The sequence below is a fragment of the Gymnoscopelus microlampas genome, assembly GCF_963454915.1.
Source record: "Gymnoscopelus microlampas genome assembly, chromosome: 9".
NCBI classification, from domain to species: domain Eukaryota; kingdom Metazoa; phylum Chordata; class Actinopteri; order Myctophiformes; family Myctophidae; genus Gymnoscopelus; species Gymnoscopelus microlampas.
In genome coordinates, this window is record NC_139946.1 from 25,310,466 (window position 1) to 25,331,171 (window position 20,706).

Here is a 20,706-nt window from a genome sequence, read left to right on the forward strand (position 1 = left end):
TCTGTGCGCGCGTGCGTGTTTGTGTGTGTGATACAAGAGAGAGCATAATGGAGCCTGGCTACTGGCCACCCATGTGGTTGTTTACGTACGTGCAGGGTCAGTGACAGTGCGTGTAATCCCGTGCGCTAGATGTGTGACACGCTACACTCGTTCTGCGGGCCACATGCACCGCTGTGCTGTGCACTCTGTCGGCAGGACAACCCCCCCCCCCCCCCCTCCCTCCCTCCGGGCATCGGCTACTGGTTATCAGCTGTGGTCGCCAGCGCATGCCTTGGGAGTTAGCGCCACTGCTAATAGATTCCATGAGGTTACGGCAGTGGTGGGAAGTAACTAATTACTTTTACTCAAGTACTGTACTCAAGTATATATTTGAGGTACGTTTTTCAGTGCTTAGTACTTCTAAAAATCACATTTTCAAATATCTTCCGAAGAATGTGTACATTTTGCTGCCAATACTTGTGTGCTTTTACTCCAGTCATTTTTTAAATACAGGACCTTTACTTGATGCATTATTTCTACATTGTGGTATTGATACTTTTACTCTGAGTACTTCCACCACTGGTTACGGTTCATATGGTGTGGCCTCCAGTCTCCCTCCTCTGCCTGCACCGCTCTCCCTGGCCTGGCGGGGGCAGGCTGGGCAGCTGCTTGACCATTTGGTCAACACTTGTCCCCTCAATGTGTTTGCCATCCCAGAATGCTCAGTGTGGACGGCCTTGTCCTGTCTCCAACTGGCAGGGCCTCACACACTCTATCATTGTGTGTGTGTGTGTGTGTGTGTGTGTGTGTGTGTGTGTGTGTGTGTGTGTGTGTGTGTGTGTGTGTGTGTGTGTCTAACACACACACACACACACACACACACACACACACACACACACACACACACACACACACACACACACACACACACACACACACACACACACACACACACACACACACACACACACTCACTCATATCTCTCTCATTTGGCCCTCACAAGTAGTAATACACACACACTCTTGCTCTTTTGTCCTTGTGAGAACTTTAGACTGATTAGCATGAACATTAATTCCATAACCCCTAACCGTAACCTTAAGCATCACAGCTTACAGTATGTGCCTAACCTTTAGCCTGACCTTAAAGTCGCATCCGTACTTTTCAGGTGCGTGCCCAGGTCTCCTGTGTGAGAGATGACATTTCTACCGCTCATCCAAGACGCAAATCCCTGCTTGGCCTAGGGAGATATTGGGCTAATGAGCTTCAGGCAGTGCTACTTGTCAACCAGTAGTTGTCCTACCCGACACCAGTGTCTCAATGGAAGAGTAGGCAGACCACCTCCAACCAATGCAGATGTACTTACTAGTTATATCAACATACTCTACCATACAGATTAAATAAAGTTGTATTTAAGTTCAACATTGCAGCGTTAACCTAAACCTAATTATAACCTTAAAACAGCTTGTTGAAAAATAAGGACCAGCCAGATGTCTTCTTTTTCCATCATTGTCATAATCTTTCTATCCTCCTGACATTTGATTTTCACAAAGATAGTACAAGTCAAGTACACACGCACGCACACAGACACACGCACATACACCTTGGGGGTTTTGGTATTAAAGGCAATAAATCTGTTGCATACAGTAGGCTCCTTCTCAGTTTGCTGCGCAGGTGGCACGAGTTCAAGGTTTCTAGACACCAATTTATTTATTTCAACACTGTCTGCTCGCTCTATTATCCATTTAACTAACTCTGAGTGTATGAGCCTGGTGCTTATGTCATAATGCTAATAACACGGCCCTCAGGACTGAAATCCCACTGTTAGCACAAGAATACATGTTTAATATATTCAGCTCTGTACTCAAGTCTACAGTACATTTGTTCTATATAGAGTGGATTGCAGCAGTGTTTCCTTAAGAATAAAAGTACCCACTTTTGGGTCACGGACGCATTTTTATGGGCCGCAAGTAAATATTATATTTTTTTGGATTTTCTACCAAACAAATGTAATTATTTCAATGGATTTTCAAGAATCTTCTTTTTACTTTTACTTTTTTTTTGCCTCTCAGCCTGGTGGAGATAACAACCACAAGACGTCATACTGACGTCTGTATGACGTCAGTGGTGCTTCATAATGATAGGCATGTCAACCAAGGCGATTCCATACACCCTATATAAGCAGTACGCAACTAAAGGTGGGGTTTTCCGTCTGCATCTGTTCACACGCCGCCAACCCACTCCCCCAGCCACAGAGGGATAGATAACCCTTCAGGATCACAGCAGGCCAATTCATTCTGTCCTTGTTGAAGAAGCACATAAGCGTCCTCTCTTACACGCAGCAGAGGCAATGTATTCCTGCAGGGCGGCCTGGCGGAGATTTGGGCCTTTGGCACAGAAAGCGGCCTACGGTTTACCCAGGGATGTGGTTCAACGCCGGCAGATGTCGTCCGTCCCTGGTGGATCTGGGGAGAACATCATCTACGCCCTGCTCTGTACAGGGGCCCTTGTGGCATCTTCCTCATATGCATACAACACTATGATGTCAGACAATGCCAGGTATAATGAGCGCGTCTCTCAAATCAATGCCCGGCCCAAGACGGAGTGGAAGCCCAAACCATGGCCACCTGAGAGTAGAGACTAATAAGAGTAGGTGTCACGCTAAAGCTTACTTTAGCGTCCTCTGCAACCACCTCTTTTAAGTTTGAGAATGCATGATCTAAACCACCAATGGAGCCCAGTCACTGTGCTTGCGTCCATACTGAATATCACTAAGTTCTTTGTGAAATCTCTTGGCCAGGTCTGGACCATTCTCCATGGTGGGAATGTAGTAAGTCTTTCCTTTGTACAGCAGGCTGCCAACAGGACAAATGACACAGGCAGTCCCTGTTCCGAACACTTCTAGAACCCTCCCTGAGTCCATGGCTCCAAGCAGCTCCTTCATGCATATTTTGCGCTCTGTCACTTTAAACTCACCCCACTTTCTGGTCAGGTCCAGCAGAGACTGCCTGGTGATTCCAGAAAGTATGATGCCATCATCCAGAGGAGGAGTGAGCAGCTCCTTCTCTCCAGTCTCATTGGACCAGTAGATGAAGAGGTTCATAGTGCCGACCTCTGTGATCTCCTCCTGTTCTCCGTACAGCCACAGGACCTGCTGACACCCCTGTCTCACCGCCTCACTCTGCAAAGCTATGGTGGGTCCATAGTTGCCTCCCAACTTATATGCACCCACGCCTCCTTTCCATGCCCTGACGAAGGTGGGTTCCGCCAGCAGAGAAACGGAGGAACCTGTGGCGAAGTAGGGCCCCACGGGTCCAACTATGACAAAGAGCAGAGCTTCTCCTGGTCTGGACACTCCTAAGCTGCGCCCTGTTCCTATGAAGGTGGGTCTGATGTAGAGGCTGGCATCCTGGGAGAAGGGAACCCACTCCTGGTCTACCTGCACTAGCTTACGGATGCACTCCAGTAGTTCCCATTTGTCAAACGAAGGGAGGCAGCTCCGGTCTGCACTTCGACACATTCTCTCCATGTTCAACATGGGCCTGAACAGGCGGATGTGCTTATCGACCCCACGGTATGCCTTCATGCCTTCGAACAGCTCCACGGAGTAGTGCAGGGCAGAGGCGGCAGGGTGTAAGGACAGGTTCTGAAAGGGCTTTATCTGAGGCGCCTTCCAGCCATGCTTCTCTGACCAGTGAATGGTCAGCATGTGGTCAGAGAAGTGTTTGCCGAACAGCAGGGCGGAGGGGTCAGGTTTAGGTGCACAGTTGGTGTTGCGCTCGATGGTGAGGTCCGCCGCCTTAAAGGAGCTGGCCGCCCGCAATGACCTCAAGGTGAAGGGGAGGGTCTGGACAAACTGTCGATGAAGTGTCATTCTGATGGCTGCCATTGCTGATGTGTAATGTAAATATCTTGTAGATAAGATATTTCCAATCTGTTGTGTGTGTGTCTCAATCAGCTTTGCTGACTGGCCATGCTAAACCGTGATGTTTGTGCCGCTGTCATAGTACTGATGTCATAGATGACATACTAATATCTTCCGCTTCTATCATTCTACTGCAGTATCTATATTCCACAAATCTATGAACATAATGTCTCTCCAAATATGGCGTTCCACATAGCTCTGATAATAGACAATAGGTACAATAGGTACTGAACTTTACCATATATCGACCGATCAGTAGATTTTAGAACGTAATGACAATAGCAGATGTCATAGCAACCAAAGAGTGTATATATTTAATGACCATTCCCTTCTCGTCCATTGGCAGCTAATTTTTGCAGGGTTAGGTAATATTAGATTAAAAGTTTAAGAACAAAATACAACTTTATTGTATTATTGACTGCTTACCAAAAGATAAATATTGGAGAAGAAACCCTTCTGTAGGTTATCCTTCAATAGGGTTTTTGTTGTAAATATAAAATAGCATTGAATTGTGATTCTACAATGATCATCCCAATTAGATGCTTCACGTGTGGCAAGATCGTGGGGAACAAGTGGGAATCATACCTTGGATTGCTTCAGGCAGAGTATACTGAGGGTGATGCCCTTGATGCACTGGGTTTGAAGAGGTACTGTTGTCGGAGGATGCTCCTTTCTCACGTGGATCTCATAGAGAAGCTGTTGAACTATGCTCCCTTGGAGAAGATCAAGACTGATGATGAAGCAACATTTCCGAGAACTGCTGAAGACGGACTTGGATGAAATGGACTGACGGAGATTCCGGAGACAATGTGGAGATAAACGGTTGACCACAGTGAATCATTTTGTGACATGCTTTGGTTCTCAAACTTTTTGCCAGACCCAAGGGGTCGATTTTACATGAGGCTTTGTATCTGTTTTCATACATGGGCATGGTCACTTTGTCCCCCGGCCCCAGACAAAAAGGTCTGTCCCCCTTTCGTCATAGAAGGGACATGGAAGGGACACACATCATGCGAAGCTCGGCCATTCAGATTTCAACCACTAGGGGTCTGGCAGTACCAGGTCTCCTGGTTCCCTTGTTTTATTTCAAGGACTGTTCACTGGAACAGTCTTATGACATCAGAGTCCTCCAGACTACTGACTAAAGTACACAGGAAGTTTTCACTCACACCATAACACCATCTCAGAGCTGTCACTGCAACGCTCCAGAGTCAACATCAAAGATAAACAGGAATGCATCAAATAAACAGTCTTAACATGTGGTTCAGTAATACACGTCATGGCCTCATGGAGAAAATATGGTGGTTTGACTACAGCTTAATTGAACATCACCTGACACGTACTGTATGGAGGTGTTTGTTAATCGTACTTTTTTTTTTTTTTACTTTTGGCGCTGGTTTGACATCCTTGGCGAGATCCTTGTGAGATTAGCTGTGGACACACATGCACCTGGGTGACAACATATCGGCTCTCCATATCGCTTATAATCACTTATAGCGAATTTGGGCACGGATGACGTCATCGGCTAGTCTCTTTCAGTCTATAAATGAATGTCGGTCAGATCGGGCTGAACCTTCCCCAAATATGGTGTCATATGTCATAAATATGTCATAGATAACTGGCGTTGTAGAATGTCCACATGAGGTCTGGGATGCACGCCAGTATTGGACCCCTTTTTTTTCTAATTGGTAGTCAGATGGCTATCCAGGGGTTGATGGCTGGCGTTTTAGATAATTTAGATGCATGAACCGCTGCGGACATCTCTTCAAGAAAAATAAATCACCTCTGCAGCACATTTTGTCCCTGTTTTGGTCTAGGCATGTCATTATAGGCAAGACTTTACATTTCTTTTGAAAATCTAAGATCTACAAGGCTTGTAGATCAAAATACGGCATAAGAAGTGGTTAAGACCTCAAGCTCAGATATCGTAACAACCGGTGTGGTCTTCGGAAGATGTTGGGAGAAGGGGTAAGAGAGATGGGGAGAGTATCAGCTTGTATAGAATATATTAATACATGTCCAACAAAAACTATGGTCTCAACTTGTGTATGGAATACTTGGAATGCACATTTTTATCTCAACATCCCCTCATTATCCTGTGAGTCACTGTGTTTGTGTGGGCGAGTCATGCATAAATCACATGTTGCACTTCAACAGTTCCAACTTGAAAAGCACTACAAGCGGCTTCATGCTCCTGCCGACTGCGTCACATCATTCTCCCAGCGGGAGAACATGCGCTATCTGGCTGTTCAATCCTAAATGACTATCTTACTGCAACAATGTTTGACAATAGCAAACGTCTTTACATTGAAATCCCAACAATGAAAATACTAGAGTCTAAACTCTGTTGTACATCAGTACCAAAAAATAGCCTATTGATAAGCTCACAACGTGCCGCAACACGATGTGTTGTGAGCTTGTAGGTTGCCAGTTTTTGGGGGCACTGTGATAAAAGCTTTGACTGTTGCCAGTGTAGTTTACAGCCACTGAGCAGGGACTAGACATCCACTCATCTAAAAAGCCCTCGGCCTCCGAGGAGAAGTGTGCGTGTGTGTGTGTGTGTGTGTGTGTGTGTGTGTGTGTGTGTGTGTGTGTGTGTGTGTGTGTGTGTGTGTGTGTGTGTGTGTGCTCGCGCGCACACATTCGACCGTGTACGAGCACGTCTTTGTGCATGCACGTACCAAGAGGTCGACTAAGGGGGAGAGAATGTATGTGAAATTAATGCCAGATCATGTGAGAGGAGGGGGACTGCCGGTCCTTCGCTAAATCATGGAGCTGTATTTGTTTTTGTGGAGCCCAGAGGACACAGGGCGCGTGCCGGCCATGCCTTTAATCTAAAGGGCACAGTAGGCCAGGGGCTGGCCGCTCTGTGTTCCTCAAAGGCTTGGAACATGGGTGGGAGGGTGTTAAAAGCTCAGCCAGGCAAACGGCAGACCCTGCCTCCGACATGAAGGCCCAATATTATTACGCTTTTGAAACATGGGGTCTCTTTCCCAGTTTGTGTCGTAACACCCACTGACATCTCTCCCTGAGAGAACTGAATCTCTTTAACTAGTGTGAGTGGTGTTTCAATGTTTCCCAGCGAGGAGGAACGCGTGCGACACAGGGACCACGCACAGAGGAACTCTGAGCGCCACAGAAATAGCGGCAGCCGAGACAGAGAGGACAGACGCAGAGACTGGAGGCCCAGGGACAAGGATGAAGGGCGTCACAAGACGTCTCACAGGTACAACACACTGACACTGTATGAGTGTACATTCTAGAAACTTGTTCAGAGCTGAGTCACTGTGTCAAACTCCACTTTGCTCTGGTTGTTGTCAACGGTGTGCAGCGGAGGCACGGTGACACGCACGCACGCACACACACACACACAAGCTCTGCCTGAAATCAGTTTCTGTGTGCTAATTTACATATCCCTAAATAGGGGGATCTACATGAGGATCTAATCAGAGGTAAATTACATAAATCACTCCACTGTATCAAAGCACTAAATGATTACTTATGCAGGAGTACTCTTGCTACTCTTGCTAGTACGCGGCAACTAGCAGGAAAGTCATAAATAATGTGTTTTGTAATGCCGCTTTTGTTTTGCCCCATGCTACCACTTCCATTATCGGATTTTACATTGAGATAGCTTGGCCATCGATGGACATCATAATAGTGTGCCTGCTGTTTAAAATGTGGCTGTATGTTTACCAGAGGCTTGAGATAGCATTGCGCTACTAGAGTTATGACATAACATTGCCAGAAAACTTGAGCTTAAAATCATTCTTAACTACTGAAAATTATATTTCGAATATTTTCTTGTTATTAAATACACAGAATAGGGACGATAGAGTCCATGTGGTTAAGCCGTGATTGTGGAGATACAAGCGCTTCATAAATCACACTCTGTGAACCCTGTCATAAGATGATTTCTGCGCTGGCTTCTGTGTTAGATTGATGAGGGCCACTGTTATTTAGTATTTGTCCTAATCAAATAAACCATGACTAACGGTCAACACAGGGGTTCTCAAAGTGAGGTCTAGGGACCCCAGGTGTCTTTGGGAGGGGGGGCTCCAGCAAATGGCATCAAAATCACTTTAACCACTTTAACCCTATTTTATACTTTGACCAAAAGACAGCTGATCTACAAGCTCATAGCGTATCGCATCGCGCCACATTGTGAGCTTGTAGACCTGCTATTTTAAAAAAAGGTAACAATCTTGAAAGATTATAAGAAACACAAATCTTAGGGGGGTCCCTGGCTCAAGATCTTTTCAAATGGGCGGTCTGTTGCTAAATACGTATCAATTTGGGGGTCCTTGACAAGAAAATGTTTGAGAACCAATGCTATAACGGTGTGAGGGTGTGTCCTCCATGTCCCATGTCCCAGTGGTGTAGTACATTTACTCAATTACTGTACTTAAGTAACATTTTTAGGTATTACCAGTTTTCAGTACTCCACTACATCTCAGAGAGAGACAAATGTTAGTACTTTTATCCACTACAATTATTTGAAAGTCGTTACTTTGTCGATTTTGATTACCCACTTCAACCCTATATACAGTTCGCCAAATGGTATATACGGTTGAAGTTCGGCCATTTGAAAATAGCCATCTACAATCTCACAATGCGTTGTAATGCGACGCATTGTGAGCTTGTAGATTTTCTTTTCAAAATTATTTTCAAAATATTTGTTTACAATTTATGCATTTGAAAACTTGTGAAATGGGACATGCATGCATTATGAGTACTTTGTACCTTTGGTTTTTGATACCAATACTTTTGTACTTTAAGTACATTTTTTATTCCAGACTTTTACTTGTACCAATATAAAACAAAGGGAAGTTCAGCTTCTTAATTCACCATAAGCAAACCATCCCCCATACTGCTACAGGTACTGTAGCAACCACAGCAAAGGTTACTAGGAGCACCACCCTTGCTCTCCAATGCATACAAGGATACAGGCTCAATGACAGAGAGACAGAGCTTTCCCCCGCCTGGCTAACTCACCCTAGTGTTCATGTGTCCTATTGGCGGGAGGTATTTACGCACATAAGCCCGATGGGTAGATTGGGCAATCATGAAATGGCAACCCTCTCAAAGCCATGGATGTGCCCCCAGGGCCGCAAGGAAGACACAGAAAAATAACAGTTTACCAAAATAAACAGTCCCTATCGAGGACACATTTCTTCAACCTATCAGGGGAATAGTTCCAGACTTCCTTGTACCACCAGGGAGACAAGTAACATCAATATCCCTAAGCTCCTCTCTCCTCACCAAACTAGGGGGAAAAATTCCAATGGCCAAACCAGACAATGTTTTAACTATATGCTGCACCTGCATCTCCCATCATTTTAGCACTTAACAGGTAGCAGCACTAGTACTCACCACTGGAGAACACTTCCTCTGAAGGAACCAAATTCCATGAAATGAAGATGACCAAAGTGATAATAGTCCGGCAGGCAGCCAAAGGGCCTTTTTTGACTGAAGTATGAAATTTGGTATATCATTTTTTTTGTATTGGCCTAAAATATTGTCTATATACATGCATTCATGAAACCACCTGCTGACCGGCTGTCAGCATTGAGTTTTTTTTTACCCATATATAGAGATGCACATGCAAAACAAAAATCTTCAGTCAGGGTAATTCTTCACCTCAAAATGTATTTGTAAGTCAACTGAAATCTCAGAAATGAAAATTGAACTCACCATAAATGTATATGGCTGTTTGACAATAATTGGTGGACATCTCCTATATATATACATATTTCAGCAACTAGGATTTCTTAGGACTTTTAGTATGTTGTTCTGGAAATCTCATATAAAGGATGTATGGTGAAAAAAAAAAATCGGTTACAATTACTTTGATGTGAAATGCTAGTTTGCTAAACTATCTGTTAATAAAAGTGTAAATGTAAATTAAAAAATGGCTCAATTTCTTTTTAAAATATATTTTATCTGAATTCCTTACCTCAAAATGTATTTGTAAGTCAATTGAAATCTCAGACGAATGAAAAGTCAACGCACCATCATTGTACTGTATATGGCTTTTTGACAATAATGTGGCGTCCATTTTGGGTTGATGCCAATTAAACATATTTCCGCAACTAGGATTTCTTAGGACTTTTAGTATGTTGTTCTGGTGACTTAATAGAAATGGTCTGTGAAGAAAAAAATCTGTTACAATTACTTAGATTTTGAGGTCCAAAATGAGCTAGCTTGCCTGGACTATACCCCCTATAAAAATGTCTCAATGCTGACAGCCGTTCAGCAGGTGGTTTCATGAATGTACGTATATAGACAATATTTTAGGCTAATAAAAAAAACTATATTCCAAATTTCATTCCCCACCTCAGGGCTGCTGGACTATAACAACCAGTTTAAGTCTTCTAGGGATCCATCTTGTCATACCAAATTAGACAAGCCCCCATTTGTTACAACCTGACTCAGGGTTGCAACAAAAGGGAAACAGGCACAGTTAAAAGTATATAACTTGTCTTTATTTAAAGATCAACTAAACAAATAACTACAAACATAACATCAGTAAATATGAATGACAATCAGTGTGTAGGCAGTGCATTAATGCCCCTCAGGGCCGTGGAACTACACCAAATCAAAGCCCCCCCCTCAACATTAATCGGACAATATTGGGTGCGTTCGCGCAGCGAATGAACGCGCATGTGCGTTTGGTGCACGTGCCACCGCCAGCACGATCGGCGCTGACACAGGCACTGGGCACATCCTTTCCAACTTCAGTCTATGCTATAACTACAGTGTCTATCATTACAAATTACATTTATTATTAAGGAGTTTACCTTATAGTCATTACAGTCGTAGGCTACAATACATATGGTGATGAGATGGGTAACAATTTGTTACCCATCTTATCTCATGAAACATTTTTTACTAACAAATGTTTCATATTTATTTTCTTATTCTTCACAAGAAATTCAACAATTCAAGTTTAGAATTGAGAAAACAATACTTAGCAGAGATGGGAAAAGTACTACTCACTTTCTTTACTTAAAGTACTGTAGAAGTAGCCTCAGATACATTTACTTATGTAAAAAGCGACTTTAGTAAAAAGTACTCATTCAAGTAATTACTCAAGTAAAAGTACAAAAGTACAGGCTCTGAAATGTACTTGAAAAGTAAAAGTAAAAAGATCCCCACCAAACATGTGACAATCAGACAAGTAGACCCACTTCTTGAAGTCTACCGCAGTGGTTCTCAACCGTTTTACCACCTCAGAAAACATTATGGCTCACCATTATGACTGATGTTAAAATACAGTAGCGTAGACCTACTGCCCCATCCTATTCAGCTACTGTATTTGCACAGTACAAATGTATTAAGAATATGTCATTTTGATTTTCACAGTGTACATTATGGTAGCACTAAGACAGACAGACAGACAGACAGAGATGACATTAACAACTGTGAGCTACATTATTCAAACACAGCACGTGAGATACAGCCTAAACCTACTTCAAACAAACACACACACACGCACACGCGCGCACGCGCGCACGCACGCACGCACGCACGCACGCACGCACACACACACACACACACACACACACACACACACACACACACACACACACACACACACACACACACCTTCATTGTAAGATTAACAAACCATGCTGCGGAGGTTCAAAGAGTTTAACACACGGCACTTCCAAAGTTTGTACAATGTTTAAGTCACTCACAGGAGCTGGTTTTTCGTAAATATGAACGTTGGCCCAAATCTTGCGTTTAATCCACATGGTTCTTATTTATTTGTGTTGCTGTCACAGACCATGATAGCAGAGCCAGTCATACTGGTTAACAGAAACAAACTTCCTCTGAAAACTGAGGATTTCAAAATAAGAGCCACTTGTACTAGTTTAATTTTTTTGTCTACTTACAGGAAGTAGAAGTGACACACCAGTACCAGCGACGGTATGCAAGAGGCTTGCTTCTGTTTTTATAAATAATAATAATAAGAATATATATAATATTATAATATACATTTAAACAAAATGTACAATTTTTTTTTTAAAAATACATAATTCCCACAGTGCCCCTGTAGGCTGCAGGCCGTGGAACACAAGTTCCATTAAGTTCTACGGTTAATGCGGGTCTGAGTGCATGGGTGCGAGTGTATGTGCAGTGTGAATGTTGCAAGGCAGGTTATCAAAACCGAACTTGGGGGAGAGAGGAGAAGGCATGAATGGAGGCAAGTGGACATTAGGGGGTCATCCCTATGTTCCCCGGGTTCTATGTTCCCCCACTAAGGTTAGGGTTAGGGTTAGGTTTAGGTTAGGTCCTATGTTCCCCGCTCTCCCTAGGAAAGCGGGGAACATAAGTACGGTCCCGACATTAGGCCTAAGACACACCAGACTCAGGTGTGGTCCAATCTCCCTGACGATCCAGCTCCACCCCACCAATCAGCCCCAGTAGCATTGTAGGAGAGGGTCGTCGCAGTATTGATACTTTTACCAAAGTAAAACATTTTTGTACTTTTTCCACCACTGCCTCCGTGTCCCAGGAGCAGCAGAAGGAGGAAACCTGACAGTGAAGAGGAGGACAGCCACCGGAGACACAAGAAAGCCAAGAGGAGCATAGAGGACAAGGAGCTCTCCGCAGACCAGGAGAACCAATCAGAAGCCAACTAGTGACTCAACCGTACCCCATCGCTAGGCAACCACAGGTCAAGGTGTCACCCGGTGGCATTTTGGGACGTGCGTCAGAAACCAGGGACTGGCTCCTCATGAATATTTACGAAGTCCTTTTCAGTTTGAGATTTTATTAGACAGATTTCTTTGTATATGTTGTGTATACAATGTGTACAGTATATTATGTCACCTTTTTAAAGGTGTCCTTTTTGTTCACTTGAAATTGGATAAAGGAGTTCACTGAATAGCTGTTTGTTAGTCACCAAGATTCGCTTTCATGGCCAAGAGGAAGTCTCTAGCCTCTACCTGCCCCAAACGCGCACGCACGCACGCGCACGCATGCACACACACACACACACACACACACACACACACACACACACACACACACACAGACACACACACACACACACACACACTACTATACTTGAGGACAATCAACATTTCAGAACTACAATTTTATGAATTTCATTGTTAATATTTTTTAACCATAAAACCAGCATTTCTCTTTTGAGGACCAGGAAAGGTATCCGCACAATTTGTATTTCTCAACTTCTACTATACATGTGGTAACATTTGGCCCTGACAAGCATAGCAATACAAGCACACACACACACGCGCACGCACGCACGCACACACACACACACACACACACACACACACACACACACACACACACACACACACACACACACACACACACACACACACACACACACACACACACACACACACACACACACACACACAAAGCCAGAGTACTGCGACACAGGTGTCCTTTTCGAATGACTTTATTGATTATTTAACCAAATGTACCATCAGATATACTACACAGGCCCAAGCGTGAGAGACAGAACCGCAGTAAAATCGGGGGACGTTGCCCCCAGACGCATCCACTGAAACACACACAGAAACCAAGTCAGGTAGTTTTTTTTAAACTTTTTTCTTCTCAAAAGTAGGAAAATTAGTTAAGGCCTCCACGATGTCACCTTAAATATTATTATATATTTTTTAACACATTAACCCCTTTTTTATTTTTTTATTTTTTTTTTCCTTTATTTTGCCAGTGGTTTGATAAATTTAGCAACAGCTTCTGAAAAACAAGTCAACAACAGACGACTACTCAGCGATGTGACCTCGCATCCCGAATGCATGAAAAGATGACAACCACTGTCGGTACAAACAGAACACGGCCTGGATTTCAAAGGCCATTAAACAGTCAAACAAATAAACAAAACATATCAACAAGTGCTTGGATCAGTATTTTCTTTTTTTTCTTTTTTTTAGACACCCAACATTTAGAATAAAGAAATGTGAGTCCAACATAATGCATACCCTAACGTATAACTACTGGAATTGGCAACTCATTAGTCTAGTCCCTGTGTAGTCCTTCCCGCCCCCCTTACTCTCATTGGATGCTGTGTCAGATTAACAGCCCTCTCTTCCAATCAGGAAAGCTGCCAACACATCTCAGGGGGGGGGGGCTCAGGTCCAGGTGGTGTCCAGGTTTCGTCCAGCGTTCCTTGGGGGGTGGGCGAAGTTCAACCAGTTGCGGTTGAACTGAGGTCCTGTCTGAAACTCCCGCGGCAAAGTCTGTCGGCTGTCCAATCAGGAGTCAGATTTATTTTCCATAAGCCCCTCCTCCCCCACGCAGCCGGCTGGGCGCGGTCGGCCAGTCCAAAGCTTCGGTCGTGCCCTTCCACATTCCACAATCGGTGCAGTGCTGTTGAAGTGTGGAGCGTGGCTACAGCAGGCTGCCCGGCCACGACACGATGGTCAGGGTAATGCGCCCTCGCAGCTCTTTAAGCAGGCGCACCAGTGCCGTGTGGGTCATTCCCCATGTGCTGTTCCCATTCACCTCCAGCAAGATGTCCCCACACCTGCACAACAACAATAACACACAGAACATTTACATTCACCTCCAGTAAAATGCCCCAGCACCAGCACAAAAACACCACACAAGAACATTTACATTCACCTCCAGTAAAATGTCCCCACACCTGCATTATTTAAAACATCTACATATATCCTGGATACTTTGGTTCTGTGTCCACTTTTTTGCGCATTTATGCAGATCCCCGATCTCCCACTTTGTGAGCTTGTAACAACTTATAACAAGGTATAGAAAGTATCATAAATGGGTAGGTAGAATTCTGACATTAAAATAAGGTTACACACTGACAAAGGCTTATTTTTGATATACTGTAAAACATAGGCTACCCCACAAGGACCAAACCAGCGGTCTGGCATATTTAACTCTTTGCCAGACCCAAGGGGTCGGCCTACCTTTCGTCCATACATGGGCATAAAAGTCTGTCTTTTTTTCGTCCCCCTTTCGTCCATACATGGGCATAAAGGGGACCTCTGAATTTCGTCCCCCTTTCGTCCATACATGGGCATAAAAAGGAATTTATTCTGGGTCTGGCAGAACCAGGTCTCCTGGTCTTGTTGACTAATGAATGACTCATGGTATATTTGACATTACTGGGACCATTTTCCAACGCATAGAATGGTTTGGTGGAATTTTGAGGAAGCCAATGGTTTCAGTTCATTGTCTCCGCCAGGCCGAAGGCGTGGCGGAGACAATGAACTGAAACTACGTTTTGCCCCCTGTCTGTCCGTCCGTCTGTGTGTGCGCGTGTGTCCGTCCGTCTGTGAACAGCTAATCTCCGCCACCGTTGGCCCGTTCGATGTGAAACTGAGCACAAACACTCCCTGGATGCCAGAGAATGCCATCGGCCTGTTATAGCGGCACCAGGAGGCAGATTTTTTCGAAATATTTTTGTTACAGATTTTGTCCAAACATCACGCAAATCGGTACACAGTATCTCTATAGTCATGTGATCAAGACTGATCTGTACATTTTTTCATATTCCATCCTGATTGGCTAAGATTGTCTTCTAAAGTTTGCAGGAGTGGTTTGTTTTGAACAAAATGCCTGAAATCATGAACTTTGCACGCACATCCCACAAATCAACATATTGTGTCTGTCCAATAACATCATCAACATTAATCCCTCAACATCTACAGATTCCACTCACCTCTATAATGACTGAATTCCGACCATTGCTGGCCCACAATAACCTACCTGACCTGGCGGAGACCTGTGCTCCGAGGAGCACTTTTTCTAGTTTCAGTATGAAATCAACTTGGCAAACAGAAACTTGAAACTTGCTTGAGATAGCTAATCCAATTTTCCACACACTGTATGGCCCTTTACGCTGTCGTTGGCGTGCAATGAAGAGGCGCGTACCGTATCCTGCCATCATTGTAGGCTGGTGTCCCCTCCACAATGGAACGGATGAAGAACGACTGATTGCAGTTGACCTCCTCCTGACCGCCCACGATGCTGAAGCCCAGGCTGCCCGAGGTGCTTCGCCGCAACACAATGTATTTACAACAGTACAGGTGCCTGTGAGGACCAGAAGAGATGTGTTAAAACAGTACAGGTGCCTGTGAGGGCCAGAGGAGATGTGTTTAAACAGTACAGGTGCCTGTGAGGGCCAGAAGAGATGTGTTAAAACAGTACAGGAGCCTGTTAGGGCCAGAAGAGATGTACAGTATTTACAACAGTACATGTGTCTGTGAGGGCCAGAAGAGATGTACAGTATTTACAACAGTACATGTGCCTGTGAGGGCCAGAAGAGATGTACAGTATTTACAACAGTACACGTGCCTGTGAGGGCCAGAAGAGATGTACAGTATTTACAACAGTACATGTGCCTGTGAGGGCCAGAAGAGATGTACAGTATTTACAACAGTACATGTGCCTGTGAGCGCCAGAAGGGAAGGTGAACAAAACATTGCATCTCTAAGCCACAGCTTCAAAATAATGTGTCCGCCTGATACTGCAGTGCTCACATACAATACAGTATAGTACTAGATAGGGCTGGACTAGAATCTAGCACAGTGAATCGAAAGCAAACTGTGAAAGCGAAAGCAAAAACTGACTTTAGGTTAATTACACTTAATCTGAACATTTTATTTGGTCAGCTGTTGCAGCTTACTCTTGTCTCATCACCCTTACACAAGGATTGATAACCAGAACGTTGTAAAAGCCCATGCCCCCCCATCCATCAGGCTCACAGAGGAACGATAACATCACAGAGACCATTACATACCATTTGACAAAAGATGTGACACTGATAAGCACAATATTCAGCAACATAATCAGGTTGATCATTTTAGTTGTAATCTTGCAGCCGTAGTACTAGAGACTGCTAGCTAGACTGCTGACTCCAGTCCCCCTGACGCTGCTCTTTAGCGAGAACCGAGAGGGATGTGACGTTTTCCCCCAGGTCACGCTCAGCTTTTAGAAACCTAGCAATGAGAATGGAGGGGTCCATTAGTCTGGCACACAGAACCCAAGGGGTAAGTGAAAATGAAAGTGAAAGTGGAAAATCTTTTTCCAATCCTGTTAGACGTGTTGCCGGTCTGCGCTGAAACCCTGTCAGTGACTCACTACTCGCTTTTCGCTCCTAATCGATTTTGCCAGTAAGGCGGAAATTTCGCCTTTTGCCTTTTTTAATGCCCGTCACGAGCAGAAGCTGTGTATAGCGGGCAGAAGGCGGGGGAGCGGAGCCTTTCCTTTGCTACCTGACCTCCAACTGCACAGGGTGAGCTGAATACAGACGGAGAAGTTCTGAACCTCAACCTTCCTACAAAGTACATTAACCCTGCATGGTGTCCCTATTTTGGGCATGTCCTTATAGGCTGCACATGCAATTCTATTTTGTGTTAGTTCATTTTAGTTAGTTTTGCATTGTAAGAATTTGTTTTATCCAGTTTTCCTTCTTTTTGTCTCCGCCAGGCCGAAGGCATGGTGGAGAGTATGTTTTACCCTCCGTCCGCCCGTGTGTCCGTCCGTCTGTGAACACCTAACATTGGTAAAGCTTCACGTGACATCACAATATGTAATATAAATAGGTAAGACAGGATTAATCAGGAACAGTACTTTCTTTTACCACATCGCCTGGCGGAGACCTGTGCTCCGAGGAGCACATTTTCTAGTTTTAAAATGTAGTCTTTATTTTAGTTTCGGTTATCAATATAAATGTCTCCCTTTTAGTTTTAGTTTACTATAATAACCCTGGATGGTGTCAGGCCAACTAAACACCACCATACAAGATCAAGAGGGGGGGAAGGAGAGAGAGAGAGATAATAGGTGCAATAGAGATGGGAAATGGGAAGTTGTGCAGTGTTTTAATCCCTTTAAAGTTGGCACACTCCTAGTCTAAGCTGCTTAAAAGAGCAGGAGGGGGTGGGAATGAGGGGAGGAGGATACTGGCTATGTGGAACAGTCAGTATTTCAGGCTGACAAGCTCTCACCGAGAAAACAGGGGGAGACGGCCGAAGGCAATTCACTCTTTGCACCTCTATCTATGCAATAGTGCTGAATATTGGGAGTTGAAACTTTGCTTTTCAGCAGATAATTAGTATTCTGTCTCTTCCGCTGTGGCCAGCTGGCCCTGTCAGGGTTTCAGCTGGTGCTGGCTGGCAGGGGTCATAAACTAGGAAAGGGTTAGGAAATTATACCGGACTTAAAGAGACGAGAACGACGTTGCAGAGAGAGAGAGTAAAAACTAAGTGGGTAGGGAGGCCGTCTGGAATCGGAAGGTCCTCAGTTCAACCCCCAGCTTGCCCAGTGCCCAGTCTGTGCCGTATTGTCCCTGAGAAAGCCACTTGAGCCCTAACTGCACTCCGGGCACTGAATTAATGGCATCCTAATATATAGGATGGGCAAATGCAGAGTATGAGTTTCAGATACATGAACAAATACCCCAACAACAACTAAAGGGGAACAATTTTCATTTTTTGTACGGGGAGTCGGGGACATACGAACACTCTTCTAACGTTTAGAAGAGCGTTTGTCTGTACACAAACCCAATGCAAAAAAATAATCTAAATGGTTTAGGATTTAAACGGCTCGCACCTTAGGCACTGCACCATAAAAAGAAAATGGATTGGTTTGTGCGTTTGTTATATTTTCTGTTTTATTTTATTTGTGTAGGAAAAGTAAAAAATCAGTCACAGTGGCCATGTTAGGGCCTCACCTGGGAACTTGCAGCCATGACACCCACAGCGGGGAGTAGTCGTCGTTGGGTGACGGGCTCTTGGCGCTGTCGGTGGGCGAGGGGGCGAGGCAGGGGGGCAGGGTGCACTCGGGCTGGCATTCGTCTGGCGGCCGCATCTCCAGGACCTTGAGCACTACGGGGGACGAGGTGTTCTTCAGGTTGGCCACCGCCTCGCTCCGCGTCACCCCTGTCAGGTCAACCCCATTGACGTTTAGAAGGATGTCACCTGCAAGGGGCCGGGGGTGGGGTGGGGTGGGGTGGGGAGGGGAAGACGGGGGACAGAGGACAGCCCGTCACACCTTGGCTCAGTGTGGCGTTGCCCAGGCAACGCCTTTGTGCAAGAACTTCACAGGATAAAAGGTCTTGTCATCGTTGCCTGTTGAATATTCAACAACCGCTCTGGTGACAGTCACAAGAGGAGTGTGGGCACAAAAGGGCCACCTGCACATTAGAAGGCCTGCTCTGATCAAGGTGACGCAAACACACAGCAGAGTTATGACAGATTAGTGTAGCTACTGTAGACAGACATCTGGGGCCTCATTTATTTATTCATAGAAAATTGTTGATCATCTCAATGTGGAAAAAAATATTTTCACTGGTTCAGGGATAGTTCAGTTGTTTTGGATATTTTCCTATTTTTCCTATTTACCCACAGTAACTCCAAAGCTCACTCTTATTTGTGGAGCTTGTGGCTATTTTTCACTACTTCACAACAAAAACATACACATTTGAAATATGGAGATACAAGGTTTCTGCCCGACAGCGACCTTACAAACTCATCCTCACCACACACAGAGAACTACAGAGAGACAGCTGTTGCTATATCCCATAAGAATACACTGACACACCCCTCCAACCATGCACAGCACAAACACACTGCGATGAGCTCATGCTATGCTGTTGCGGTGTGATGCCATAACGTTGTCTTTGCTCTCCTAACCAGAGTCATTGCTCCGGTCTGGGGTAGAAACCCTGGACCAGCAGGTGGGGCAGTATTTAGACTGCACCGCTGCCCTTTGATGTGTGGAGCTGAGAGCTCCCTCAAACATTCAAAACATCACACACACACGCACACACGCACACGCACACACGTTTGTATTACTATACTTGTAAAGATATCAACATTTAAGAACGACAATTTCATGAATTACATTTTTGTAAAAAACAATTCAAGTCTACAAGCTCACAACATGTTTTAGGCTATTGGTTATTAAGTTATTATTTAAGTTATGTAATCCTATGCGCTTAAGTATTTCCTTGTCACCAGCATTATCTAAGTCTCTATAGCACACAGAATATGTCTGTGATTTGAAAGCAGAAGGTTCTTGGTTTCAATACGTGTTCACTGAACTTACGCATTTAGTTATCACTAAGGTCTTCCATGTATCTGTGGCATGTGAGCTGTGTCAGTGGTTTATCAGTACAAGGTTTGGGGTTCAAGACCACCATTAGGCACATTTTCACATTTCCACTGTCTCACTTGCATCTTCCATGCCAGCGTGGCACAAGCAATGAGGTTCTAGACTCAAAAACAACTCAAACTAAAACAACTATGTAATCAAACTGGAGTGATTAAAAAGAAAAAAAGAAACAATAGTTTCAATTGTTCAAATGCCTCAATAAAAACTAGCAAACAGCTAAATAGGTATTTGTATATGAAATACATTTCTCAGACCAGTATTTTGTATTTGTACTGTGATAATTCTTTTAACCCAGTATTTGTAATTTGTATCAAAATACTTTTTGATGTATTTTCCCCCGTCTATGCTTGTGAGGACATTTGGCCCTAACAAATATACAGTAGTACACTCTCACACTCACTCACTCACTCACACACACACACACACACACACACACACACACACACACACACACACCCATCCACCCACCCCCCATGCATAGCAGTAACAATATCAGCGCTGCCCCTATTGCATCTAGTCAATTTAAGAGCGTGGTTCGCTGTACTTCGTCCCATTTCAGAGATGACTGAGTTCTTATATAGCAAAACAACAAAGTGCCGCCCGACTTCTCCTTCTCCTCCTCCGCAGGGCGCTTAATCAGTCTCAGAGCACTGCAATGTTA

At 44.4% G+C, this 20,706-nt stretch overlaps 4 protein-coding genes across 7 annotated transcripts in view; 2 read left to right on the forward strand and 2 right to left on the reverse strand.

Annotated features, from left to right (window-relative positions):
* fip1l1a (FIP1 like 1a) overlaps nucleotides 1-13,226 on the forward strand; it is a 36,107-nt gene extending 22,881 nt beyond the window's left edge. Inside the window, exons 11-12 of the mRNA XM_084066053.1 lie at nucleotides 6,985-7,128; nucleotides 12,424-13,226. Coding sequence (XP_083922179.1) covers nucleotides 6,985-7,128; nucleotides 12,424-12,550 — 271 coding nt within the window. The 3' untranslated portion in view covers nucleotides 12,551-13,226. The remainder of the gene's footprint in view (nucleotides 1-6,984; nucleotides 7,129-12,423) is intronic.
* Nucleotides 2,697-3,866, reverse strand: LOC311052025 (branched-chain-amino-acid aminotransferase, cytosolic-like; the record flags this gene model as incomplete). The annotated part of the gene is made up of 1 exon (XM_084066799.1): nucleotides 2,697-3,866. One exon carries the CDS (start codon nucleotides 3,864-3,866, stop codon nucleotides 2,697-2,699), a length of 1,170 nt encoding a protein of 389 aa, XP_083922925.1.
* On the forward strand, nucleotides 4,425-4,682 carry LOC311052427 (DNA-directed RNA polymerases I, II, and III subunit RPABC5-like; the record flags this gene model as incomplete). The annotated part of the gene is made up of 1 exon (XM_084067391.1): nucleotides 4,425-4,682. One exon carries the CDS (start codon nucleotides 4,425-4,427, stop codon nucleotides 4,680-4,682), a length of 258 nt encoding a protein of 85 aa, XP_083923517.1.
* Nucleotides 13,227-13,325: 99 nt separating the features above from the next.
* lnx1 (ligand of numb-protein X 1) overlaps nucleotides 13,326-20,706 on the reverse strand; it is a 64,864-nt gene continuing 57,483 nt past the window's right edge. For all 4 annotated transcript variants that reach the window (XM_084066795.1, XM_084066796.1, XM_084066797.1 and 1 more), the window contains 3 exons: nucleotides 18,604-18,850; nucleotides 15,804-15,962; nucleotides 13,326-14,430 (listed from right to left, as the gene is read on the reverse strand). In XM_084066795.1, coding sequence (XP_083922921.1) covers nucleotides 14,295-14,430; nucleotides 15,804-15,962; nucleotides 18,604-18,850 — 542 coding nt within the window. In that variant the 3' untranslated portion in view covers nucleotides 13,326-14,294. The remainder of the gene's footprint in view (nucleotides 14,431-15,803; nucleotides 15,963-18,603; nucleotides 18,851-20,706) is intronic.